General features: G+C 44.4%; 1 protein-coding gene across 1 annotated transcript in view; it reads right to left on the bottom strand.

Annotated features, from left to right (window-relative positions):
• Positions 1-27913, bottom strand: part of NRK (Nik related kinase) — a 128683-nt gene that overhangs the window by 88817 nt on the left and 11953 nt on the right. Inside the window, exons 3-7 of the mRNA XM_081178941.1 lie at positions 14615-14671; positions 8170-8295; positions 5059-5169; positions 4119-4209; positions 1294-1424 (exon numbers count right to left, since the gene is read on the bottom strand). Coding sequence (XP_081035067.1) covers positions 1294-1424; positions 4119-4209; positions 5059-5169; positions 8170-8295; positions 14615-14671 — 516 coding nt within the window. The remainder of the gene's footprint in view (positions 1-1293; positions 1425-4118; positions 4210-5058; positions 5170-8169; positions 8296-14614; positions 14672-27913) is intronic.

Raw genomic sequence — 27913 nt, 5'->3', positions numbered from 1 at the left:
GTATAGGGATAGGTAAAAAAAAATAATTCAAAAAAATTGTCCAGTAGCACCTTAGAGACCAACTAAGTTTGTTCTGGGTATAAGCTTTCATGTGCATGCACACTTCTTCAGATATAGGGATAGGTGTTCAATCCTTTTAAGCCTACTTTCACTGGCAATTACCGTATTTTTCGCCCCATAGGACGCACTGGCCCATAGGATGCACCTAGTTTTTTTGGGGGGGGAATAAAAAAAAATTATTCCCCCCCCAGGCACGGGGCTGGGGTGGGGGAAGCCGGAGCTTCCCCAGCCCCCAGAACAGGCTGCTCTCCGCAAGCCGTGGGAGCCCTCCCGTGGCTTGCGCAGAGCTATCCGAAGACCGGGCGCAACTGCTCAGTGCGCCCGGGCTTTGGGTGTAGAGGCAGCTCTGTGCAAGCTGTGGGAGCCTGGCGGGAACTCCCGCAGGCTCCCAAGGCTTGTGGATAGCTTCCTGAAGCCTGGAGAGTGAGAGGGGCCGGTGCGCACCGACCCCTCTCGCTCTCCAGGCTTCAGTGAAAGCCTGCATTCGCCCCATAGGACGCACACACATTTCCCCTTCATTTTTGGAGGGGGGAAAGTGCGTCCTATAGGGCAAAAAATACGGTACTTAGGGTTAACCCCAGACAGAGTGTTTAATTAAGAAACAATAAAAATAAATTCTCAGGTAAACTGAAATCTCTGATGAACAGGATCAGAGCTACTAATTTCCTAGACCCATTCCCACCCAAGCAAACCACTTCCATCCTCTCCCAGTTGTCAACTGTCACTTCCCAACTCTGGAAAGTCTTAAAACGTTATACTCCAAGGGCTCTTCTCCTTCCTTTCCCCTCTCATCCAAACTCTATTACAGCAACAAAACACCTGTTTATTCTGTTCATTGGCCAAGGTTTTAAGTGAGAGCAAAGTGACCGAAGGGGAATCAGAACTGAGCAAGAAAATAGAGGGAGAAAACAACAGTGAAGGTGTAATGTGATCAAAACAAAAAAAAGGGAGCTGACTTTAGATACAGAAGGGATGCTGTGGAAGAAATAGCCGTGGACTGGAAGGCGGCGTAGGGGACAAAGGAGGGCTGGATACAGAAGAGTACATAAGGCAATATTTATGAGGTGGAAGACTGTTGTGGTGCAGATCACAGTGGTTGATTTAAAGAAGTGGAGGAAAAAACCAAACATCTTTGTTTCCAGAGCAAAGAAAGAAGTGAGAACAAAGCATGTTTTGGCCAAAGAGCTTGGAGAGGAGGTGGGCAGGAGGTCAGCCAGCAGCAACAGGACTTACTCTGTAGTCATATGTTGACTCTGGGTTTTCATCACAAGCAATGACCTCTGGTGCCATCCAGTAGGGGGTCCCAATGAATGTGTTCCTTCTGCCAATTGTCCTGTCTAGTTGGGCACTCACTCCAAAATCCACTGCAAAAGCCAAGCAGGCACAAGCAATGAAGCAAGCGAGGGGTGCGTGGAACCACACAGCTGGTTGCAAAAAAGCAGAGCACGACCACAGGGAAGGGCCCTCATATGCTCTTGGTGACGTGCAGCTGAATGCATGAACTGAATCCAGTCAAAACATTGTGCTTGAGGTGATGAGGAGGCATAAAATGCTCAGTTAATCAAGCAATTACATTGTCTCATGTCCAATGTACTGCTAAGTTAAAAGTCATTCAGCGATATGCTTGTTCTGCTGGTGAAATGTTTTGCACTAGCAAAACACCGTTGCACAACCAACCTAAGCAGGTTGCTGGTAACTTTGTTGTGCAATAGATTGCACAACCTGTTACACCAGTTTCTGATAGTGCAGCTATTGCAATGCAGCTATTGCATTGGGTTCTGCTCTTGCACAACAATAAAACTTGCATTAGCTGAAAATGAACATTGGATATAGCCCATTTAATTGAGACTGATTAAAAACTTGGTCCAAGTGAATCAGGAAGGTGTGTTTTTTTATTTTATAAAAAAAATGTTAACGCTTTTTAGAAATGTAAGTACTTATAACTCCACATTCTAAGAAGATGCATTCCTCTTCTCTTAGGCAGGAGGGAATCACTTTTCAAATACCCTCTTAGAATGGACATTCCTAGTTCTTCATCACATAGTAATGCTTCTTGCATGTTTTTGAAGGGTGAGAATGCCTCTTCAAATGCCCTCCTTTGAAGAGGCATTCCTCTTTTGCACATGAGGGAGTATCTCTTTAGAGATGGTGCCTGCTATGCATATGTAGGCATCATTGTGAAAAGTAAAAATGCATTTCCCCCCTTCAAAACTAATGCTTTTCTCGCCCACACATTTATGTATATATAATACATCTAATTAATCAGTTAGAAGGACAGACAATGGCTGAACATATGCAGATATAGGCTTCAGTTAGATGTAATGGAAAACCATTGTTTCCCACTATGGCAAGAAACAATGGAAAGCCTTAAGCTAATGCATTCCCTCTCTCCTGATTTGTACTATCAAGGAAGAGGAGTTTCTGATTTTAAGTTAACCAAAGTTCCCTGTAACGTGCAACCTTGGGGAACTATGGCTTGCTTAGTGTTCAAGAGCAAGTCAGGATTAGAAATCATGGTGTGATCCTGGCTTGTTCCCCCTAGCTATAATTAAATCAAACAGTCCTTTGATTTAGGGCATCACAAGGAACTGTGGCTTGGTTAAAACTGTAAATGGATGCTTCCAATCTCCTCACAGGCACAAACAAGGCAAAGAGGGAAGCATGTAAGCTGAAGGTTCACCGTGTGTGTGTATGTGTGTGTGTTTACAAAATAAAGTGAAAAAAGAAGAACCAAGTTCAATATGTGCTAATTTATACACGGTTCTTATAAAAGCTAATACATATATGATTATTAATAACTTACTATATTCTGTATAAACTTATTCCAAATATAAATATATTTATCTATACAAAGTCTGTGCTACAAGCAATCCGTTCATATGTTGCAAGTGCTGCCACATATTATTCTCACCATGGGAAGCCATGGGTTTCTGTTGTCCCTGAGCTGAGCCCGTGCAACATGCACTCCATCTGAGCTAAGACTAAATATTCTATCTGTGGTGTTTGAGCTGCTTTGATCACTCATGCTGCCTACAACACTTGTTACTGCGGGTGTCAAATTATAGTCAAGCTGTCAAATTATGTCATCAAATTATGGGCATGCATATGTGAGCAAACCCTGAGGACAAAGGTTTAACAACTCCTTAAATCACTCTTCAGACTCCATCTCTAGTCTCACTGAAGGAGCTACAGGTGATTTTCTTCACTTGATGAGAAAACTTAACTATATGCTTCCAAGTGTGTATTACAAAGAAAGAAAGAAAAATTAAAGGGAAAGGTGCCCCCCCCCAAAATATAATTCTCAATAATTCTGTATCTTCGTGACAAGGGATGGGTGGATCTGCCTCTTTCCAGGCCACAGCCATTTTGCTGGCATTCATTCACAAATCCATTCTGCCCTGTTTTTCTTAGTTAATCTTATATTCACAAATTTCAATGAGTGGATATGCAAAGTCATATTTATACAGTGGTACCTCGGGTTACATACACTTCAGGTTACATACACTTCAGGTTACAGACTCCGCTAACCCAGAAATAGTACCTCGGGTTAAGAACTTTGCGCGGCAGCAGCGGGAGGTCCCATTAGCTAAAGTGGTGCTTCAGGTTAAGAACAGTTTCAGGTTAAGAACGGACCTACAAATTAAGTACTTAACCAGAGGTACCACTGTATATGTATTTTATTTCAATGTATGCATTTCTTAATGTATGCACCTTAGTACTTTTAAAAAGGCTTTTCGAGCTGAGAACTGCACTACAGAATTCAGAGATCATAGAATCATAGAATCATAGAGTTGGAAGAGACCACAAGGGCCATCGAGTCCAACCCCCTGCCAAGCATGTGAGGAACCTGATTACATTCTGAACCCCACATTAGTCTGGGAGCTGTGGATCAGGGTCTGTTTGCCTCAAAATTCACAAATGTGAAATCCTTCAAGTGTCCCTATTTACAACACTACAGTTACCTCTGAAGCTTCGCTACTCGTTGTGCGTTGTAGCAGAAAGGGATGCATTCAGTAGCACATAACAGTCCCCATCAAAAAAAGACAAGGAACACATACCTAGCTTCACTTCAGCATTTTCTGTCAGGAGCACATTCTGCCCTTTAATGTCTCGGTGGATAACATGATGAGCATGTAAGTGTGCTAATCCCTGGAAGATAAAAAAACCACACTGAGCTATCTTGTCCCTTCCTGCTTCTATTCAAACTAGACAGCAAAGCTTGTATCTTGGGTGAGGAAATGACCTCTCTCACTGCCTCATTCATTCAGCATCTAAAGATAATCATCTGTGGTGGGTAGTGGGAGGGAGATCCTTGAAATAAAGAACATATTGCAATGCAGTTGACTGTATGGTGACTTGTCCAATAGTGTTGACATTGTGCGCTGTCTAGATAGGCTAAGGATAAGGACCTAAAAACATAAGAACAGCCCTGCTGGATCAAGCCAAGGCCCATTTAGTCCAGGATCCTGTTCTCGCAGTGTCCAGCACCAGATGCTCTGATGGGAAGCCCACAATCCTCAGCAAAAGGACCAATAACTCAGTGAGATGACTGCACCCATGGCACATGCTGGCACTGCTTACGTTGAAAAATACAGATTCTAGAAGCAAAATTTAGGTTGCTAGGTAAGATGTTGCAGTTCTCTGAGGTTTAATTTTAAGAAAGGGTGCTACCTCCATGCATGGGGCCAGCTGCTCTTCTAACAGTACTGTCTGGCTTCTGCCTCCCCTCCTCACAGACTGCCATTCCATTGCCACAGAGCAAGCTCACTGGGCTACATGGAATCCCCGCTTTCTCCTCTCTTTCCTACTTCCGAAAACATCAGAATTCCCCTGAAGTGTTGCTGATAACTTCCTCATTTTCCAGTAGCTCCATAGGCGAAGTCATCATAGCACAGCTCTTGAGTTTACACTTAGTACGTATGATGGTGTCAGATGCATGCCATCCCAAGTCTGACTCAAACAAAAATTAATGTTTGCTTTCATGGAGGTGACTCCTACCCTGAGAACTTCTCTGCATATATACGCAATCCAGTCTTCTTTGAAACAGTTTCCTTTTGTCTTCTTCACCAAATCTGTCACAGAACCAGCTCCACAATATTCCATCACCAGCTGGGGAAGAGCAAAAGCACAGTTATTTGCTGAAAAGAAGAAATTTAAGGAAAAGGTACATTATTATTATTTACCTGGCTGGAGTTAAACGCAACATTTTATTTATTTATTGGTAAGATCCTCCCCCTATTGTGTGGGCAGGTAGTCCCTCCCCCTACCTGGCCTGATCACCTTGGCAACGCCTCCCCAGGCGGGATTGGGCAACTGGCTGAGGTAGGCGGAGACCTCCAGGTATCCCACCTGGGGGGAGGCAAAGTCAAGACTGTGCTAATGGTGCCACATAAGGTCCAGGGGGCTGTGCACGACCACACAAAGGGCGCCCCCCATTTAATGTGGGGAGCGGTCATTACTTTAATTTAAAGTGATTTGATTAAGGTTTGACCAGTGTCAATTGGTTTACCTGCTGTGGCTTCAATATTGTACGCTGCTGGGTTTTGTGGTTTTATCCTGTTTTTTTACTGTTTTCTCATATGATGCCCAGAGAGCAAAAGATACTGAGTGTCTAATACATTTAGAAAATAAACAATCACTGCCCCTGGGAGACAAATTGTGGTTTGGGCATGCCATCTGAACTGCGTGCGTGTAGGCTTCCTGTGCATGTATAGCTGAATAATTACTGTGTTCCTAGCACTTGCCAAGTGAATCTAATGGCTGGCAAAAGGGTGGGGACCGCTATGTTGTTATTCCATGCCATCTCAAATAATGAATGGGCTGGATCCGCTTTAGAAAGTGACTGTTCAAGGATGGAAGGAGAGCATCTTCAAGCTCCTGTTAATACTAGGATTTGACCAGTTCTTAATTTTGGGGTGTCTTTAGGTATCACTTTTGCTACAGGTACCAATCAAGCACACAAAACAAACCCTGTAAACTAATTAGCAATTATTTTCAGCACATTTACCAGGTTTATTTATTTATCATCAGCAATTTTTTTACCATGCCTTTTAGCCACAAGACCTCCCAAAGTGACTTGTATCAGTTAAAAGAAACACACACAAGCCAGTTCCTGCTTGCAATCTAAAAGACACAACACATAAAGAAGAAAGGATGAGGAGGGAAGAGGAAAACACACAAATTCAGACCCCAGTTTGTAAAAGCTACATAGCAGCTCTTATAAAGACCATCTGGAATGGAAAATGTTCAGCAAGAAGAGGAGGGACCAAATGAAGCTGGTCTCTCAGCCAAGCTGATGGTGAGATCTTGCTTTCCATCTGCCTGAAGAAATGGCTGTTGCTAGATGACAGCTGAGGACAGAAAGAACCAGATGGAGCAGGCGTCTTGGGAGAGCCATTGAAATTGCCTTGCCTCTCTCTCTACTACAGCCTGATGGAATGGCTGCTGGTCAACGATATTAAAAACAAACATACTCATGCACACACACACTGCATTAAGTTGCTAATGTTCCCGTTGTCTCCATCTTGCCTGTAATAACCTTTTAAAATATGTATATATAACTAAAGCACCTTCTAATGCCACAGTCAACATTTGCATCTATTAGATTCCTTTGCTCTGGTCACAACTGCTAATTTCATGGACAACTGTGCAAAACGGCAATTACAGTGGCCATCAGTCGGCTTCCAGATGGTCGATAACCATGACTGATCTCCCTATGCAGCCACAAAGTTACAGGCATGGAGAAGACCTGAAGGCCAATGAGTCCCATGTTCTGCACTAATGTATGATCCTCCCTAACAAAATATTAGCCCATGTCTCCCAGATACTAAACTGCAGGCAGAATAAGCCAAATAGCTTCCTGATCTATGCACTGGTGTCCCTTGTGAACAGAGGAAAAAGGGAAGTGTTTGCCTTCCCAGGACAAGCATGGTTCATCCACTCCTCATTCTCCTTTCCTTCCTTCTGACCTAGATTAGTTACAAGCAGTGGCGGAAAATGTGGAGTGCCTCTGCTCACCTGTGACTGCTGCTTGGCCACATTGCTGCTGCTTGCTGGGAGGTGGAAAGGAAAGGTCAGCCAATGGGGAGGTTGGTGCAGTGCAAGCCAGTGTGGCCTAATGGTTCTCTAACCTGGGAGAGCAGGGTTCGAACCTGTACTCAAACCATGATGCTCTCTGGGTGACCTTGGGCCAGTCACCATCTCTGAGCCTATCCTACCTCACAGGGTTGTTGTGAGGGTGAAATGGGGGGGGGAGAGAGAGAGCCATGCTCAACACCTTGAGTTCCTTTGAAGATAAATGTGATATATAAATGCAATAAATAGAAATAAAAATAAATAATAGGATAACAATCTCCACTTAGAAGGCTTGTTGAAAGAGGAAAGTCTTCAATGGGTGCCAAAAATAATAAAAATGGTTCCTATATGATATGTAATGAGAGTTTCAAATGGTAGGTGCCACCACACTAAAGGCCTGGTTCTCATTTCATGCGGAACAGACTTCCTGATAAGATGATATATGCAGAGTGCAATGAGCAGCTGGGTATGTACTGTATAGTGGTACCTAGGGTTATGGACGCTTCAGGTTACAGACGCTTCAGGTTACAGACTCCACTAACCCAGAAATAGTACCTCGGGTTAAGAACTTTGCTTCAGGATGAGAACAGAAATCGGGCTCTGGCAGCGTGGCGGCAGCAGGAGGCCCCATTAGCTAAAGTGGTGCTTCAGGTTAAGAACAGTTTCAGGTTAAGAACAGACCTCCGGAATGAATTAAGTACGTAACCCGAGGTACCACTGTAAAGGAATTTTCGGAAATTCTTCTACACCCTGATTCTACTAACTGGTCCCAGTAGTGGAAGCTTCTACCAGTGCAATGGAAGGGGAAGGGAATTGTTCTGAAATGCTTGCCCTGACAGAATGTTGGGGAAAGTGTGACACCGAATTACTCCCTTAGTTCAGGAAGCAAGGAATGAAGAGGGGAGAGGGAGAGAGAAAAAGAGAGGATATAAAGGAGCTGAATGGGGGGAAACCTCTATTCCCTAAATGGGCACAGAGAGTAACTGATTAAACAGGGACCTTTAAAGTTGCACAAAGAGAAAACTGGATACCTACCCACAGCTGGTCATCCTGACCCACAGGACTTTTCTTTACAAATGCTCCATAATATGTTGCAATGTTCCTGTGATGGGAATATTTCTTCAACATGTTTATTTCCAGTTTGATTTCCTCTTCTTCATCCTAGGGCAAAAAGAAGGGTGGGGAGATTACAGGGGCATCAATATACAGAGAGAGTTCTCAGGAGCCTGACCTGAGCTCAGTGAAGAAAGACTACTCAAGGCAGTGTTCGTGGAACTCACTGCCACAAGCTTGGAGCTTTAAAACGAGACTGGACAAGTGCTTGGCAAACAGGTCCACCAACTGCTAAGGGCCTAGGTGCACATGACTGTTATGTACTGAGTTGAATAGGATCCAAAATGCAGCAGTCTGATTGGTCCTAGAACAATAGGATCCATGATGCAGCAGTCTGATTCGTCCATAGGAGCCACCCAATCCAGCTCCAGGTGGAAGTGAATCCGCAACCTGATTGGCCTACAGGAGAATCCCAGAATTAGCCAATCACGTGGGGCCCATTGTGTAAGTAATGTATATAAAGCAGACATTCTGGGGGAACTTCCATTCCTCCTCACTACTATGAGCTGAATAAAGAGCATGAAATCCACTCTCGACTCTGAGTATATTTCAATGATGTTAAATGCACTACTTCCATATGTCATGATGCTGATGGAAATTGCTCTCCAATGCAATGAGGATCAAAGCACCCAGAATTTGCTTAGGTAGTATCTGGCCTGTAAACAACAGAAGGACCAGTCCAAGGCATTTTGCTGTCTGAGGGAGAGAACCAAATGGTATCTTACCTCACACATCATGGTGGTACATATTGCCCAAGGCTAGCCAAGTTACTCTGTAACCTTGAAGCAGAAAATCCTACAAGCACCTCACCACCTCCCTGGCAGTAAGAAATACTAGGCTCTTTTCAATGCTGGTCCTTCTCAAATTACACCCATTAATGGATATGCCTCACTTAGGTCCATTAATCTGAATTGTATGCTCTCTGCTCTTTCAGAATCAGTTTTCTGAGGCCACTGCCTCATTTTGCCCTACGGCAGAGCCAGCTTTGAACAAACTGTTGTTCAAAGCTGCTCTGACATGCGAAGGAGATGTTGCTTGCTTGACATGTGCTATTTCTTGGGTTGATGTTTACATTCAGAAACCAATCTGAAAGCCACCCAGACCTAAGGTGCAAAGCACACGCCTTTAACCTCAAAAGAAAGACATTCACATTATGGCTAACGTCATTTCCGATGACCGCCTCTATAAGTATTATTATTAGTATATATTTATTCATACCCCACCTTTTCCCCTGGCAGGGACACAAGGCATCTTACAGATAAAGTAAGACAGCTAAAAAAAGACAAAAAAACTCCAAATAATAAAAAGCAATTAAACATATCTATCTATCTATCTATCTATCTATCTATCTATCTATCTATCTATCTATCATCTATCTATCTATCTATCTATCTATCTATCTATCTATCTAATCTATCTAATCTATCATCTATCTATCACATGACAACATAAACTGGCAACATTAACTCAGCCATGTGGAAAGCCCTTGCAGACGATCACAGTGCCTAAAGACAGACATTTAAGTTATGTATCCACAGCAGGGACCAGAGGAGGAATGACCACTGGGAGGAGCACAGAGAGAAGGCGCACCAAGGTGCATCTGCAGAAGCACAACCAGACACCTTCATCTGCCCCAGCTGCAACAAAACATGTCTCACCCGTATTGGTTTCAAAAACTACAGCAGGTGCTGTAACTCTCCAAATGTTTGACTTTACCCCCAAAGGTACATTCTTCCATTGTGTGTTGAACCAAAGGTGAACTGTTCTGGAAGCTCTGCAACCGCCATCTTGGTAGTCAAGATAACCCCACAATTAATTGGTAGCTGTTTTTATGGTAGCATATGTGTTTATATGTGCTTGCTTTGATACAAGCTAATTGGCCTGCTTTGAAGTTATCCTTATTTGGGGGCTAGAGGTGTTGGGCTCTGAGCCCAGAACAGGGAACAATGTGCAAGATTTGGGTATTTGCCACATGCCCTCATCTGGTCAGGTGCTTCTTTGTTTTCTAAAGAACTTATAAATGTTGCTTGGGTGTGGACAAGCTATCTCCTTACTACAGTGTCCTTCTGTAAACCTGGCAGGGTAATTTCCTGTAAGTCTACACCTTTTTGTAGGTGCTACTTTTTTGAGAGCCTTTTTTGGTATACCTGCACCCAACCCCTCCCATGAACCTTCCTTTGGGCCTGCAGTTCAGAACACATTGTCTCCTGAGACAGACAGGTGCCAACTCAGAATATACTGTTAAAAAATATAATCACCACAAAAACAGCATAGCACCAGACCCCTTATTAAAAGCACATACCCTTCAACATTTTTCCACTGAAAATAGGGGTGTCCCATTCCATAAAGATAATTTTACTATTTCTACACCACACATCTTACTGGGTTGCCCCAGCCATTCTGGGCAGCTTCCAACATACATAAAAACATAATAAAACATTAAACAATTTTTTAAAAAAACTTCTCTATAGAGGATTGTCTTCAGACAGCTCAGAGGTGAGATAACTCCTTACCCTCCAATATTTCTCCAATGAAAATAGGGATGTCTTAAGGAAAAGTGGGACATTCTGGGATCAAATCAGAAACCGGGACGATTTCTCTAAATCAGGGAAGTCCCTGGAAAATAGGGACACTTGGAGGGTCTTAAAACAGTCAGTTCTTAAAACCACGTTGGAACAAGAAGGTCTTAACCTGACAGCAGGACAACAATGAGGCAGCCAATCTAGCTTCTCTAGGGAGGGAGTTCCAAAGTCTGAGAGCAGCCACCGAGAAGGCCCTCTCCACAGTGTGGCTGTGGGTGGCAGAACTGAGAGGAGGGCCTCCCCTGAAGGTATTAGAACCTGGGCAGGTGCATATGAGGGAATACAGTACAGTGGTACCTCGGGATGCAAACGTGCGTGTCGCTTTTCGTCGCTTCTGCGCATGTGCGTGATGTCATTTTGAGCGTCTGCGCATGCGCGAGCGGCGAAACCTGGAAGTAACATGCTCCGTTACTTCTGGGTTGCCACAGAGCGCAACTCGAACACGCTCAACATGAAGCATATTCAACCCGAGGTAGGACTGTACAGTCTTTCAGACAGCTTGGACTTTCAGACACTTTTGACTTAAGTCATATAGGGCTTTATAGGTCATAAATGGCACTTTGAATTGGGGTCAGAAACAGACAGGTAGCCAGCCAGTAGATCTGTTGTAAAAAGAGAGCTGCATGCTCCCAAAGCTGAAGTTTCCGAGCACTTTTCAAAGGCATTACCAAGCATTATAAATCTTCCCCCAATTTTTCGAAACGCAAAAGCTATGCTTCGCATCCACCATAAACTCACTAGGTGGGCTGGATTTAGATTTGGAAGAAGGCTACCCAACAACCACCTGGAGCACAGGGCTCAGAGGGGTACCTGTCACAGGCTATCAGCTCAGCTTTCTGCAAAATAGTACAAAGCAGCTGGTCTTCCCTTGAAAACCTGGCACCCATTCACTGAGAAGCCATTGCTGTGTTAACGTTCTTGTAAAAAAAAAAAAAAAAAAGGCGTGAAAATCTACCACAGATTCAACGAACAATGTAGCTGATCCTACTTAGGTGCTTGCACATTTATATGGAAGGGATAACCTGTGCATGCAAATTGTGCATCAGTGTTGTGAAATGGACTACAGTAGCAGCATTAAAATGCCCCCCCCCCAAAGACACCCATATGAAGCTATTTGGAGGCAGACCATAGTTCCATCTTGCTTGGTATTGTTTACACCAGGAGTCAGCAATCTTGGGTCTCCAGATACTGCCAGACTTCAACCCCTAACACCCCCATCCTTCATTGCCAGAGTGGTCAAGGGTGGTGGGATGTGTGGCCCAACAACATCTGATGACCCAAGATTGAGGAAGGATGTTCTACAACATGTGCTGGCTGCTTTTCCATTCCTACATGGAGTTGCTGGAAACTGAACCTGGGGTCTTTCACACGGAAAGCGTGTACTGAACAACTGAGCTATTGTGCCACCGTTATCTCAAAGGCAACCTCCAACTACACTTTAGGGCTACTAATCTTGGGTATCTTACAGAGCCGCTCTTATTGCCATAATGCATACAATAAAAAGCAGGCACCTTAAATCTTTTCAGGCCCCAGACCCATTTAGGGTCCAAATATACCTTTGAAGACCCATCTCTTAATCTTCTACCATACATTTGGATGGTGGGAGTGCTCCTGTTTCAACCCACCTTGCAATCAGGCTACGATCCACTGGTGGGTCCCAGCCATCAGTTGAATAACAGCCTTGAAATCCACTGTGTGAATTTATGATTAGTTTGCAGTACTTATCTGGCATTATGAATGGAGGAACACAAAGGAATAAGAGCCGAATGAACTAGAGTGTCTGGCAGCTGCCTTCGTTATATCCGTTTCCCCTCAAAAAGAAGAATGCAACCGAGACTTTGATCTTGTCGAAAAAGCGCCCTGCCCAGTTAATTCTGTCAGATAACAGGAAGTGTGGGCGCTGGGGAGATACTTGCAAAAACCACACTGACTCTCATATCCAATGCAGCAGACTGAAAGTTCCCAGACCCCTCCCAAAAGCTCGACACTGAAGCAGCTCTTCCTGACAGATGGGCAAATCGTCCCAGGGTGATCACCACAGCATCCTGCTGCCTGAGCAGTTTACAATGAAGTGGCTCAAGATCAAAGCTTAAAAATGAAGGGGGACCCAGAGCCACTAAGCTGCCAGAGTCCTTCAAACAGAGCAAACTACACTTCACAGCCACTTTAAAAGCCGAGGGTGCAAAAAAAGGAAAGGAAAGAAAAAGCCTTTTCAATGGCAGCAGCTCCGTGACAAAGCCTTGTACCCAGGAGATCCCAGGTGCTGATCTGGGTCCTGCTAGGCCTGCAATGTGGACCACACTCAGCAGTTATGGTATGTTTTGTGCACACAGAAGAAGAGCCATGATGGCTCGAAAGGGATGACGCTGTGCAATGTCTGTCTCCCCTGTACAAGCTGATCAGTTTGCATTTCTGCTGCTTTTGATAATGGCTCACAGAGACCTTGGCATTATGATTAGAAAAGCAGCCGTGTCGTCTAATCAAGAGTGAGAGTATAACTTGTTTTGGCAAACCAATGCAAAAAGTCCTTGAGCAGGGAACCACTGATGAAGCAGGGTGTCCCAAATGGTCAGATTTCTCCCTTCCAGGTCAATCATGGTGATTCATAGTCCATGTTTTATTCCTTTTTTTTTTTTTTTTTAGTTCAGTACAAAACCTTTGACAGCTACCACCAGTCAGAGAAGCCAACACTGGGTCAACCGTCTAGCTGGTAGTACGGAGCCCAACGTATCCACTCAGATTTGTAGTCCTGCCACACCAATTTGCAAGCTGGGTGGCAGCAAATAAAAACTGCCCCCCCCCCACCTCTTTCTTTTTTTAAACAACTGGTGGGGTGGGGAATTGAAAGACATATTTGCATCAACAACTTGTGGGTTGCCGGCCTGTCTACAGTGGCCTAGATTTCACAGAGCAAACGGCTGGTATATGCAGGGGGCAGTGATGTTATGAAAACGCAGCAGGGGCTGCAGTGAACCAACAGGAAATCTTCTATTTGCTATCTCTGGAAACAGATAATCACCCAGAAATAAGTAGGGAGAGGCTCCATTGCTTCATTATTATAGACCAGAAAAATATACACAACTAAGCATCATCCATTGCCATGCCCCAATTGCACAAGCATGATTGAAAATGGGACCAGCTGCCTATATAACCATCCTCAGTTGCCTTTGGAAAAGGGATGTGTGGTGCAAAGAACTGTATTTATACAAGCAGATCATTTTCTCCCATAAAGAAGCCATAATTTTAACACTCAGGGACGGGTCCCTTTTACGCCCCTCTTGTAACTTGTAGTATTAACCAGCAAACTCCTAAGAACTCTCAGTTCTCCGGGCAGTTAAAATGTAGAAAAAATGGCTATGCTAGAGTTATAAGCATGCATATAAATGCATATATTTGTGAAAATGGCAAACAGAGATGCATTATATTAGGAAAAGATTGCTTTGCAGAAATGTATAAAAATGAATATATTAGGATAAACTTAAACTAAAATCTTAGGAATTTTCATGAAAACTTAAAAACAAGCCAGCAAGCCAGCAAACAAACAAACAAACAAACAAACAAACAAACAAACAAACAAACCCATAAGCTGTTAAACTAAATTTAAGGCTGGAAAACCAAGGCTGGAGGAACCAAGAGAAACTGAAGTTGCCAGATGTTGCCACCCCTAACCAACCTTCCGTTCCATTTCTTCTTCAAACTAGAGTGTGTCAGAAAGCTAGAAACTGCTTCTTTTCTATAGAAGCCCCTCACCACTTCCAACAAAGCCTGGTGATCTCTCTGCTCACCTCCGTCACATTCATAACCTTGATTGCTGCAAGCTGCCCAGTCTTCACATGGCGACCCTGGGAAGGCGATAAGAACACAATACAGGCAAATAAGCACACAATGCTGGAATAATTATGCAGATTAATGACCTGTGTAAGCCACTGAATCAAAGCACCAGTTCGTTAGCAGACACAATTTTAAAACTGCTCAGCTGAGCGAAAATCATTTGTTACAGCACCTGACAGTGGACACAAAAACTTCTAGGATGATAGTCCATGACGTGGCTAGCAGAAGCTGAAAGTGAGGATGTGAAACCCTCACCCTACATCTGCCTACGTCCTGTCCTTTGGGTGATACTGAAAGAAGATTAGACAGATTTCTGGAGGTAAAGGCTGTCAAAGGGGACCAGCCATGATGCCTATGATCTGGCTCCATAATCAGTTATGCTTCTGAATGACAGCTGCTGGAAACCACTGGAGGGGAGAGCTGTTGTTGCAATCAGGTCTTGCTTGCATGAGCTGGGTTCAAGGTTCTTGTATTGATTTATAAAGCCCTGACAACTTGGGTCCAGGGTACCTCAGGGATTGCCTGAAACCTTATATATCACTGAGTTCATTTGCAGGAGTGTCATTGGTCATCCCCCAAGTTGGCAAGGCTCATTTGACAACATTGAGAAATCAAGCTTTTAGTGTCATTGGCCCAGCCCTGTGGAACTCCCTGCCAATAGAGATTCAGTGGGCACCTTCTGTGCCAACTTTTAAAAGCCAGCTGAAAACGTTTCTATTCCTCCAGGACTATGCAGCTTGTTAAGAATGCACCCCCCACAATGGATCTACAGTGGTACCTCAGGTTACAGACGCTTCAGGTTACATACACTTCAGGTTACAGACTCTGCTAACCCAGAAATAGTACCTCGGGTTAAGAACTTTGCTTCAGGATGAGAACAGAAATCGTGCTCTGGTGGCGCGGTGGCAGCGGGAGGCCCCATTATCTAAAGTGGTGCTTTAGGTTAAGAACAGTTTCAGGTTAAGAACGGACCTCTAGAACGAATTAAGTTCTTAACTCAAGGTACCACTGTACTGATGTTTGTTTTTAATTTCCTTTTATCTAGTTTTTAACCTTTTATGATTTCATTGTCTGGTTTCACGCTTTTATATTGTTGTAAACAGCTGTGATATATTTTTCATGATAGAGCAGTATATGAATATATTTATAAATGAATAAAAACACAGCCTTCCCCGCCCACCCCATCCCATTGCTCCCATAATAATGGTCTCTTTGCCTTCAAAGCAGGATTTCTGGAACCACCTCTAAGTCAGAGTAGCAGACAATGCTCTGATTGGCAGATTGTTCAGATAAGTAAGGAGTCTGAAAAACCAGTATACTCCAACTTCCAAGAACTCAGGAAACTGTCTGATACCAGGTCAATCTACTTTGTCCATCTAGCGCAGTGTTGTCTGTTCTGACAGGCAGCAGCTGTCCAGGGCAGTAGAGTCTGTGGCTGCAGTAGAGTTGGGAGCTGCAGTACAGTAGTATCTTTACAACCCTGGGTCCCCAGCAATGGCAAAGATGGAATTTCAGGTCCACGTAAATACTGCATCCCACATGCAGACAGACCACACAGAACAAGTTTCCATTGAGAGTGAGACTGAATGTTTCCTAGAATTCCAACACCCAAAAAGTGCTCAGCACCCTGACACCACCGCCAAAGCTTCTGCCCGATATTGGGTGCTAACGCCCTTCCACCAGCAACCCTCCATGCCCCATTCCTCATTGTAATGCTTTGGAGAGGCTTCCTGGGGGATGCAGAGAGAAAGAGATGGGAAACATTATTTCTATGAATCTCCTCACACGCACATACTTACCAGTGTAGCTGTCTGTAGCAGAGCCACACCTACCATTGGGCTAAGTGAGGTGACTGCCTCGGGCAGCAGATGCTGGGGGGTGGGGTGCATGGCAGTAGACCCCTTGCTGTTTTTAAGTTCCCATGACCTGTCCTGGCCACCCTAAACTAGACTTCTACTTCAGGTGCAGGGAAGATGCTAACACTTCACTAGTGCTGTGTAATGGACACATCAACACCATAGATTTAAAGCACTAAGGTACCATTTTGAAAGTCATGGGAACTGCCACTTCTAAGGGTGATTAGTTAAATACCTCTCAGAACTACAATTCACAGCACCCCTAGCAAGCTACAGTCGCCATGGGTTGTTGGTTTTTTTGTGGGGTGTGGGGTGGAGGGCCATGACTTTTAAAGTGGTATAACAGTGATTTCAATGTGAGGTGTGCATGTGACTTGAGATTCCACTGCCATCCTGTATGTATGACTTCTGTATCTAGAATGGAAAATGGACAGCACCATACGTTTGCCCCAAGCAGCAAACTGCAGTTTTGCAGAGTTGGCTGCTGTCTGAGACAGAGGAGATCTGCGCTTATTTTGTACCCAGCCAATGCCACTCACCTCCACATTGCTTCCTACCACAGCTCCTGCTCCTTTGTGGAAAGCCATTGTTTGCAAATGTTTCCAGGCATTGAAAACTTCACAGTATAGGACGAAGCCCTTCCAGACAGGCTGGCACCCTCATTTAAAACCCAAACTTTCCCTGGCTATTTTCCCTGGAACTTTAAATGGTTAATATTCTTTTTCTTTGAAAACACACACACACACACACACACACACACACACACACACACACACACACACACCAGGCTTCCATTGCAATAAATGGCCCATTTCTCAAGGATCACACCATTTTAAACCCAGAGCAAATGATTCACATCGCCCATTGTGACAGCTGGGCTGGGGGTGAAAATCCATCACTCCGTGGCAGTTAATTAGCAAGGATCTTTCACCATAAAGTACCCAGATGAGTCCTTGATGGGTTTATGCAGTTCTGATGAAGGACTGTCCCTTTTGTTTTAATCACCTCCTAAGACAGCCTGGGAATGAGGGAGAGAGAGAAAGAGATATGCTGGTATTATATACTCCCAATGGCAGGCTCCTATTGTTTGTGTGTTCTTTGCTTTCTTGATTAAGCATAATCAAATCAGAACAGAGAGATTGTGTTTATACCATCACTTCACGGATGCAAAGAACAGGTAAAGTTTGTAATTATAACAGGTGGTTTCAGTTAGGGAAAGGGTCTTAGCTCAGTGATGTTCTGCCAGGGTTTAATCCCTGGCAGATCCGGGTAGGACTGGAGAAAACTCCCCATCTGGCATCCTGGAGAGCTCCTGCTAGCCAGTGTGGACAATAGTGTTCAAAATTCTCATTGTTTGGGTGCATTTTGCGACAGGGAATTTCATTAGCACGACCAGTTTCTGAGCTCTGGGAACAGTACTGCACCTAAGATTTCAGATTAAAACTGCAGAGTGGAAGGAAAGAAGGAGCTATTTCTGCCTCCCCGCTTCCAGCTATTCTCTGAAGACTGGAGAAGAGACCCTCTTATGAATATTATGTGGGTGGGCAGGGGAAGGAATAGACCATGTGAAAAATGAACATAATATTTCAGCTGCAGTTCATTCATTTTCAGCTTTGTATTCTTGTTATAAAAAAGCGTGCTTAGACATTCCATTGTTGCGCCCATAACCTAGGTTTAAGGTGCCATTTAGCTTCTAGCTTTCATATCTCAGTTTCTAACACTAACAATACCGAGACAGATGGACCAGTGGTGTGACAATTATAAGGCTGCTTCCTATATTCATAATCTTAAAGGACCCCTGGATGGTTAAGTCCAGTCAAAGGTGATCATAGGGTGCGGTGCTCATCTCGCGTCAGGCTGAGAGAGTCGGCATTTGTCCATAGACAGCTTTCTGGGTCATGTGGCCAGCATGACTAAACTGCTTCTGGCACAACGGAAACACCGTGACAGAAGCCAGAGCGCATGGAAACGCTGTTTACCTTCCCACCACAGCAGTACCTATTTATCTACTTGCACTGGCATGCTTTCGAACTGCTAGGTTGGCAGGAGCAGGGACAGGACAATGGGAGTTCACCCTGTCATGGGGATTCAAACCGCCAACTTTCCAATCAGCAAGCCCAAGAGGCTCAGTGGTCTAGACCACAGTGCCGTCCTTCATAATCTTACTATGCTATTACTATAGAACTGAGTGATCCATAATAGACATTGTAAATCACGAACTGTGGAGAGACTGAAAATGTCAGTCTCAAAACTGTAAGAAGCCAAAGTCTGACACAGTTGTATCCCAAAGAAATAATCTGGTTTAAATTTAGCAAATGAGCACAACAAAGCTGGCCTGCTTCTCAACAATTAACATGAGTCACCCATCCTGCAAGTCAACCAGGGCTGCTTTTCTCACATTGCCATCGTGTCAGAAGCACGTCAGTATTCAGAACTTTACAGGTTTGTGAAGACTGAGTGCATTTAGGCAAGGCAGGAGCGAATGCAGCATGGAACAAATTGTGGAGGGGTGTAAAAAAAATGACTTGGTCAGGAGTACACAGTAGGGTAAGCAACCAAACCCGAAGAAGAGGGAACCTACCACCAAGCTTGGCTAAGTATTAAGAATGCCATGGCATTTTAATAGGACACAGGAAGGAATTCTCCCCAACTATGATTTTGGTTTCCCCACACATACTGTATGAGACAGTACATATGACCACAACTGAAGATGGAAAGAGTTGACAGAAGAGACTTATAGCATGAAATTAGAGGAATTGCTTTTGGTGATGCTGTATCCGCCTCCCCCAACAATAGGCAGAGGAACCACGAAACTTGTTTTGCATTAGGTGTTGCAGTTTGCATCTTTGTAATGACATTGTATAAAGAGGGACTACCAGGTGGCCCTAGTGTCATAAAATATTCCCCTGAATGCTAAATTCTCTCCTTCTCTCTCTCTCTCTCTCTCCTCTCTCACACACATTTTAACATTCAGGGATTACAACACATTTCACTCTAACATATTAAAATAGCCAGCATTTCCCAAATAAGCATTTCCCAAATAAGAATCCCAAGGCAGCAACAAACACTGGCTTATGAGGGCTTTCCTCTTGCCTCTTGTGCTTGCCTGAGAATGTTTAAAGAAAGGGGTGCTGGATGCTCTAGGGGCAGGAAGACCACATTCCGTTAAGGGCAACTTTCCAGGGGCCACATGCCAGTAGTGGGTGGGGCCAGAGGCAAAAGTGGGTGGAGCAATCAATGCAAATTTTACCAGGTTACACCAGGCTGCTTTCTTCACACTCCACCCCCTTCTCCTTGGGATGGCTGCATTTGCCCCTTGGTCTGCCTAGCCCTATGGAAAGAGGATAAAAAGGTAAAGGGACCCTTGACCATTAGGTCCAGTCATGACCGACTCTGGGGTTGCGGTGCTCATCTCGCTTTATTGGCCGAGGGAGCCGGCGTACAGCTTCCTGGTCATGTGGCCAGCATGACTAAGCCACTTCTGGCACGGAAACGCCGTTTACCTTCCTGCCAGAGCGGTACCTATTTATCTACTTGCACTTTGGTGTGCTTTCGAACTGCTAGGTTGGCAGGAGCAGGGACCAAGCAACAGGAGCTCACCCCGTCGTGGGGATTCGAACTGCCGACCTTCTGATCGGCAAGTCCTAGGCTCTGTGGTTTAACCCCCAGCGCCACCCGCATCCCATGGAAAGAGGATAGTCCCAGCTAAAAGGGCAGCCTGGCCATGAATCTACATGCCTAGCAGTGTGTTCTGGCACAGAGGAGAGACCTGTGGGGAAGGTGGCAATCCCTGTGCTGCTCTTTCTGTGTGTGAGATGCATAACTTGTATTGACCTTCGGTGAAGTTTAAGCAGCTTAACAGCGTCTAGGGCTGCAACATCTGGGCCCCAAAGCATTTCCTTCCATTGTAGAAGTGGAAATGCAGAATGTGTCCTTTGCTTAAGGTTTCTTGAAAAGAGAGAGGGGGAGGAACAAGCAGAAGGAAGTATGAAGAGGAAGGAGTGGAATGAACAGAAGATTCAAAACATCACCAGCACCAAAATGCGCATAATGACACTTTGCATGGGGTGGCAGTGGGGGACAGCCTCTATCATGTGCTTGCTGCCACATCAACTATACATCTGTCAATATATTTGATTTAGCATTTCAGTTTTAAAAGGCTGTTTTTTTAAAGGCTGAAGAGAGGCTGTTAAATAGCCACACCCACTAAAATCAGTGGTGTTTTAATTCCGATAATGATTAAATAGGGACAGCCCATGACATTTCGCTGTCTCCGATGGAAAACCCATCTATAAACTGAATGTGGAGCATAACCCAGTTGGAAGTTCTCCCAAACAAGCTTTTTTGAAACGGTCCTGGCACAAAGGTTGTAATTCCACAGCCCTGCTAAAGCTCAGCAGCAGCAGCAGGGCTTATCCACATCATAAATTTAAAGCCCTTTCAAAGCACTTGGCTTTCTCAAGGGAATCCTGGGAGCTGTAGTTGGCTAGGAATTGTAACTCTCTTCATTATGCAGTAATAGACCCAAACAGGTAAACTACACTTACTGGGATTCTTTGGGGGAGACCATGTACTCAATGTGCTCAATGTGCCAAGGGGCTTCTGGTGGTTCCCTCACTGCGAGAAGCCAAGTCACAGGGAACCAGGCAGAGGGCCTTCTCGGTAGTGGCGCCCGCCTTGTGGAACGCCCTCCCACCAGATGTCAAAGAGAAAAACAACTACCAGACTTTTAGAAGACATCTGAAGGAAGCCCTGTTTAGGGAAGCTTTTAATGTTTAATAGGTTATTGTATTTTAATATTCTGTTGGAAGCCGCCCAGAGTGGCTGGGGAAACCTAGCCAGATGGGTGGCTAATTTATAATATAATTAATTATCATAATTTATAATAATAAATTATTATTATTAAAATATATGATCAAGGCGTTTAGAAACCAAGTCTTATGAGGAACGATTGAGGGAGTTGGGTATGTTTATATGAGATATCTGAGCGGAGGGCTGTCACATGGAGGATGGTGCAAGCTTGTTTTCTCCTGCCCCAGAGGCTTCAAGTTACAAGAAAGGAGATTCTGACTAAACATTGGTAAGAACTTTCTGGCAGCAAGAGCTTTTTGATAGGAGAGCAGACTCCCTCAGAAGGTGGTGGACTCTCCTTCCTTGGAAGTTTGTAAGCAGAGGTTGGATGGTCATCTGTCATGTATGATCTAGTTGAGATTCCTGCATTGCAGGGGGTTGGACTAGACCAGTGTTCCCCAAACTTGTGTCTCCAGCTGTTGTTGGACTACAACTCCCATCATCCCTAGCTAGCAGGACCAGTGGTCAGAGATGATGGGAACTGTAGTTCATAAACAGCTGGAGACCCAAGTTTGGGAAACACTGGACTAGACCCTTCCAACTCCACAATCCTATGGTTCTCTGTTCCTGCCCCCAAAGAGTGTGTTAAATGTGTTTTAAATGTATGATGTGGACACGTCCGTACAGAAGAATACTATACTGAGAACTGAACCTTGCTCTAACAATGGTTGCAGGACAGTATACACCACTGCACCTGGGGGCAGCAGGATCCTTCAGAGATTAGCAAGGCAGAGGACATGGTACACACAGCTCTAATTTCCAGCAGAAAGAAATAGATGAGCAGCTGAAATGAAATGAGTGGAGTGGTTTGGCTGCCACTGCCTGCCACTCAGCCATGCACCCACCCCAGCAACTTCTGCTTAAGCCAATTAGAATTCTCAAGAGGAAAAACAGCTGACTGGGCAGTTCCAAGAAAACAGCTAAATATACAATGGCAGCAGCCTGACCTAATGACTAAACAAGAAGAGAAAGAGAGAGGGAGAGAGAGAGAATGCTGCTCTTTCTGGCAGCATGAAAGGAACACAAACAAGGAACACAAGCTTTGCCGAGACAATAAATCACATACTTGGGATGCACGTTTCTTGGTCCAAACAACAAAATGACTTCCCCAGATTTTGCAAGGCGAAAGTAAAACTTGCAACCTGGAGACTGATTTGAAGATTTGGAAGCCAATCTTCACCAGCCTGCTGCCTTCTGGACATTTTGAACTACAACTCCCACCAGCCCTGCCCAGCACTCTGGGGCTGATGAGGGTTGTAGCCCAAAACATCTGGAGGGTGCCAGGCTGGGAAATGTTGCTTTGAACTGAGTTGGGGGATCCTTGGCCATTGAGACATTGCTGAGCTGCAACTCCCACCTCGGCTTGGGTCAAAAATTCCCCACCTTGGCTTTAAAAGCACCCACTGAATGGGGAAATATGAAGGTAGGTTTGTGACATCTTCCATCTACTTTCCTACCTTGCTATCCAGATGTGAACCGCAATCCCGCCCCCCCAATCTCTACCTTAAATAATTGCATTTTTGTGATCACTTATCTGCAGAAGCAATTTGGCCTTTCTTTTTTGCAAATGGACTGCTTGAACAGATTTAATAAATCTTTTATGTTAAGATGGAAAGGGCAAACATTAAAGGAATGTTATTTCTCTTTCAGCTTCTGGTTTTTTTAAAAAAATTGTCAGGCTCACTGCAAACTACATGTGTGGACACTGCACGTAAATAAATCACGGAGTCTGTTATCTAAATTAACAGTAAATTTATTTTATAAATGTGATTTTCCTTATACATTTTGGGGTGAATGTTCTCAAGAACAAAGTTATAAAAGCAAGATGTCTGAGAAAATGCAGCGTAGCAGAAATAATCTGTAAATTGTTTATTCGTTGTTGTTTTTTCCATTTAAAATCCCAAGTTTCTTTTAAAGAAAACAACAGAAGAGAAACCCTCATAAAATTTTACTCAACAGAGCCAGAAGCTTTCTGGCATCAAAAGAATGCATTGCTTTTTTAAAAAAAAGAAAAAAGAAAGGAAACTAGAAAGAAAAAAGTATTTTATCATATGATTTTCTCCAAAAAGAACTACCCCCTCTCTGACTAAATTACTTAAGTGCTACTCAAGATGCATTTGTAAGGAACAAATCAAGTTCCTGAGTGATGATATAAGCAATATATGTGGATTCCCTCCCCACCCCACCCCCCTAGGGCAAAATAACGTGTTGTTATTTTGCAAGCCAAGCAGAAGTCAATGAAGGGCTGATTAAATTTGAACATATATCTTGTGTGTGGCTTTGGTCATAAAGCATGGAGCCAGGGACCAATTTATAGTGAGATTGGCATGGCACTGTTCTACGTTTTCCACAAGAGACAGTATGCTTCTGAATACCAGATGCTGGGAATTGCAGGTGGGGAAGAATGCTGTTGTGCCCTGGTCCTTGCAGGCTTCTCAGAGGCATTTGGCTGGCCACTGTTGAGAATAGGATGCTAGACTAGATGAGCCGTTGGCCTGACCCAGCAAGGTCTTGTTAGGTTACTATGGAAAAAGTGCATCTTCAGCCAGAACAGGTGGCATCTAGCATGATGCTGCAGATAACCAGTGTGGAGCAGTTGCAGTTTCCAGGGTCTCAGCCTGAGTCCTATGTTGGAAAAGAACATTGCATCTGCTTTGCCTGTAGAAGATCCCTCAATCAATCAACAGCATTTCCAAGGAGAAGTAGGGAAGACTCCTGCCTGAAACTCTGCTGCCAGTCATTGTAGACATAACTAAGGTAGATGGAGAAAACTAAGCATGCGAGCATGCTGAAGAGCAAACAGGCACAGGCAAAACAAGATTAAGATGAAGAACAAGATCTTCCTTTTTTAAGCAGAGGCTGGGTGGCCACCTGTCTTGGTTGCTTTAGCTGAGATTCCTGCATTGCAGGGGGTTGGACTAGATGGCCCTTGGGGGTCCCTTCCAACTCTATGATTCTAAGTCCCACCATTTGCAATGGGCTTAATTAATTTTGGTTAAAGGCACTACAAGCTGCAGTACTTAACTCAAACTTACCTGGGAGGAGTAACCTCCATTTAACTCAGGACTTGCGTCTGAGTAAACCTGCAGAGGAGTGTCCTGTGGCTTTGGTTGGATCACACACAGGGTAGTTTTAAGTGACTCATTCCATTAGGGCAAGGATTTCGTCCCTGTACAATTATGGAACTTCTGCCTCCTCCCTGGGAACTCCCGAAAAGCTCCAGATTTGGGGAGGATGCAGGGGGAGGAGAGTTCCAATGCACAAACATGAATCCTTGTGCTAATGGAATGAGTGCATTGGGTCCCGCCCACAAAGCTATCTTATACTGCTCTCCCTGTGTGTAACGGTTTCTTTTCTGGCTTGTGGAATAAATAGGGTTCTGTGGATTTGATGGGAAATAAAGCTGTCCTCTTCCACCACAAAAGGATGCCAAATGGTAAAGTGGCTGTATCCATAGGACTCTGTGGGAGCCCTAAAAGCCCTATGCTGATCTTGCCCCAGTGACTGTGGTGGGATTCAGACCCTCTGGTGCGATAGGATATGTGCCATTAATAGGCCACATAAAGGGCCTTCTGATTATATAGTTTCTGGATGTGTTGGCAAGGAAAGAGTAAGAACCACTTCCAGCAAACCAAAGGAGCGGAAATGCTACATGATTTCCTCTCTCTGTGTGTGTGTATGCGGTTTCCTCTAAGTTGTTTCTGTCTACTGGTCCTAGACATTGTTGGGAAAGGAAAGGAAAGGAAAGACACACACACACACACACACACACACACACACACACACACAGTCTTTAAAAGCTGTTAATAACTATGCTTGAAGAGGAAAGCCCTTGTATTCAGGGTTTGACACATGCTAGGACAATTAGTGTGGCCATCTGCAAAGGAAGACCTAAAACTGTGATGTACCATTTTTTACATGGCATGAATGTCTATGGGGGGAAACAAACGAACGCTAAAAATTAAATAAATCAGGGTTGGGCAAACATTTTACCTACTACTGGGTTTGGGAGGGAAGGAGACAATCAACCCCACCACCATGACTTTCTTTGAGCTGCCATTGTGGCTAGAATCCACAGGTGCTCTTGGCCTCCATGAATTTGTCTAATCCTCTAAAGCCATTCAAGCTGGCGGTCATTACGAGTAGCTCTTGTGTATGAGCAAATTCCATAGTTCAGCTCTGTGCTGCTTCCTTTTGTCTGTTCTGAATCTTACAACATTGAGCTTCACTGGATGTCTAAAATAAGAACCCCTTACTTCAACTCCATATGAGAAACCCGCCCCCCTTTTTCTCCAGGATCATTAGGAGGTTTATTTGAATTGTTGCTTTGGGAACCATTTTCACACTAGCAGACAATGGCCTAAAACTTTTAAAACACCGATTGGATGGTTGACGGGGTTTTTTGACCAAAGCAATGTAAAGGAGCCATCTAATTTTTGTTTTCTCCTAGAGGTCACTAAGTGGCATAAATCAGCCAGTCGTCTCCTACTGTCCCTCTTGGTAACTCCACAGCTGTCCTCAGTTGGAGTGCTCAGTTGCAGGAGTGCTTGCAGCTCTGTGGCCAAACCTACACTTCATTTGCAAGGGAGTGCCTGGTTTGATCCCTGACATCTCCACTTTAAAGCAGATCTCATACCTGATAAAGTTTTTGGAAAGCTGAAGGGACCCAGAAGACAGGGCTGGAAAGATGGACTGACATTTACATTACAATGCTACTTAGGGCCCCTCCATGCAGGTGTTTTATTATGGGTATATTGGGCAAAAGGTTCTTGACACAACCATGGTGGGTCTATTCTGATAGAATAGCTGTTCTGTGGTGCTTCCCCAAAGCTACTGCATTAACCACATTTACACCATCTTTTAAAGCACTATGATACCACTCCAAACAATCATCATGGCCTGCAAGTGCTCCAATTGTAGCCTTCACCAAAGACATCATGGACTTTGAAGAAGCACAAACTCAGGACGAAAGGGAGAAATGTGCTAAGAGGAAGGCACATTTGGCAAACCCTCACTGTGATCAACTCCTGCCCGGAAACCTACATCCCCACTGTGGAAGGACATATGGATCCAGAATACTGATCCAGAATACAGAATACCACAGTCATGTATAGACACACCAACCATGTTAATTGAAGACTCGGCTATGAGTGATCGCCAAAGAAGTAGTTTATTAGGAGTGCTGGGAGTTGTTAGGAGTCCCATATTCCCCTCACAGAGCTACAATTCACAGAGTTCCTCATGAAGAGGGATTGGTTGTTAGACCACTCTGAGAATTGTAGTCTGTGAAAGGAACAGGGACTGCCTAACAACTCTCAGCACCCTTAACAAATTACAGTTCCCAGGGTTCCTTGGGGGAAGGCATGACAAATGGTATCACAGTACTTTAAATGCATGGTGTGAATGTGGTAATTATTGCTGCACAACAAAAGCAGGGCAAAAATAAATCAGAAACATTCTTGGTAAACTTTGCAGGTGCAAACGGTATTCAAAGCATGATCGTGTATGACTGCCCCAATAGCACCATGAGCAGGAACCATCATGAATGTGCATTGAAAATGGTGTCTGGAGGGGCCACAGTGGTGGTGGTGTAGGCACTCTCTGAGCCACCTCACCCACAGGACTTAACCCTGAGATCAAACGCTTTCCAAAAAACCAAAGCTGAGACCATATGAGATCAATAGGCAGGAAAAGAGAGGAGTGGAGGCAGCAGTGGAGAGAAGGATAGAGTGGGGAGGGGGAAGGAGACTGAAGGATGTGGTGGTGGGAGAGGAAGAAGGAGGAAGTGGTATTGCACCAGCCCTGAAGAAGTATTTGTTTATTGCAAAGATTTCAGGCATTACAATAAGTCTCTGTGCAGCAAGACATATATTTCTGCCCCTTGTGGTCAAGGTTGGACAGAAGATTTTGCCCTCCCCAAAACAATAGTCACAAGTGCAGTATTTAATGTTTCTCTGTGCAAGAGCAAAGGGGCACCCTCACAGACACAAGGGTGCAAGCTAAACCTTCTCTCTGCCCTTGGGGACTACAGTGACTATTAAAAGTAGCCTGTTCTATTTGCATAGCCCCACCCCTTTCATTCGCATAAAATGGATTCCTCTCCATACACCACCACACTTTAATAGGAAACAAAGCTGTCTTTTCCATTGTGAGCTTGGGAAAGCTTTCTTCAGTCATGGTAAAGAACAACTACTTTGGAGAGGAAGATGCACAGTATCTGACTAGGGACAGAGTAGCAGTTTAAAAAAATAAAAAAGTAAAAGACTCCTGGACAATTAAGTCCAGTCAAAGGCAACCATAGGATGTGGCACTCATCTCGCTTCAGGCCGAGGGAGCCGGCGTTTGTCCACAGACAGCTTTCTGGTTCATGTGGCCAGCAGGACTAAACTGCTTCTGGTGCAATGGAACACTGTGATGGAAACCGGAGCACATGGAAATGACCTTTACCTTCCCACAACAGTGGTACCTATTGATCTACTTGCACTGGTGTGCTTTTGAACTGCTAGGTTGGCAGGAGCTGGGACAGAGCAACGGGAGCTCACTGTA

Source organism: Podarcis bocagei, assembly GCF_964188305.1.
Source record: "Podarcis bocagei genome assembly, chromosome: Z".
NCBI lineage: Eukaryota > Metazoa > Chordata > Lepidosauria > Squamata > Lacertidae > Podarcis > Podarcis bocagei.
The sequence above is the reverse complement of the archived record's forward strand: the minus strand, read 5'-3'. Positions and strand labels throughout refer to the sequence as shown.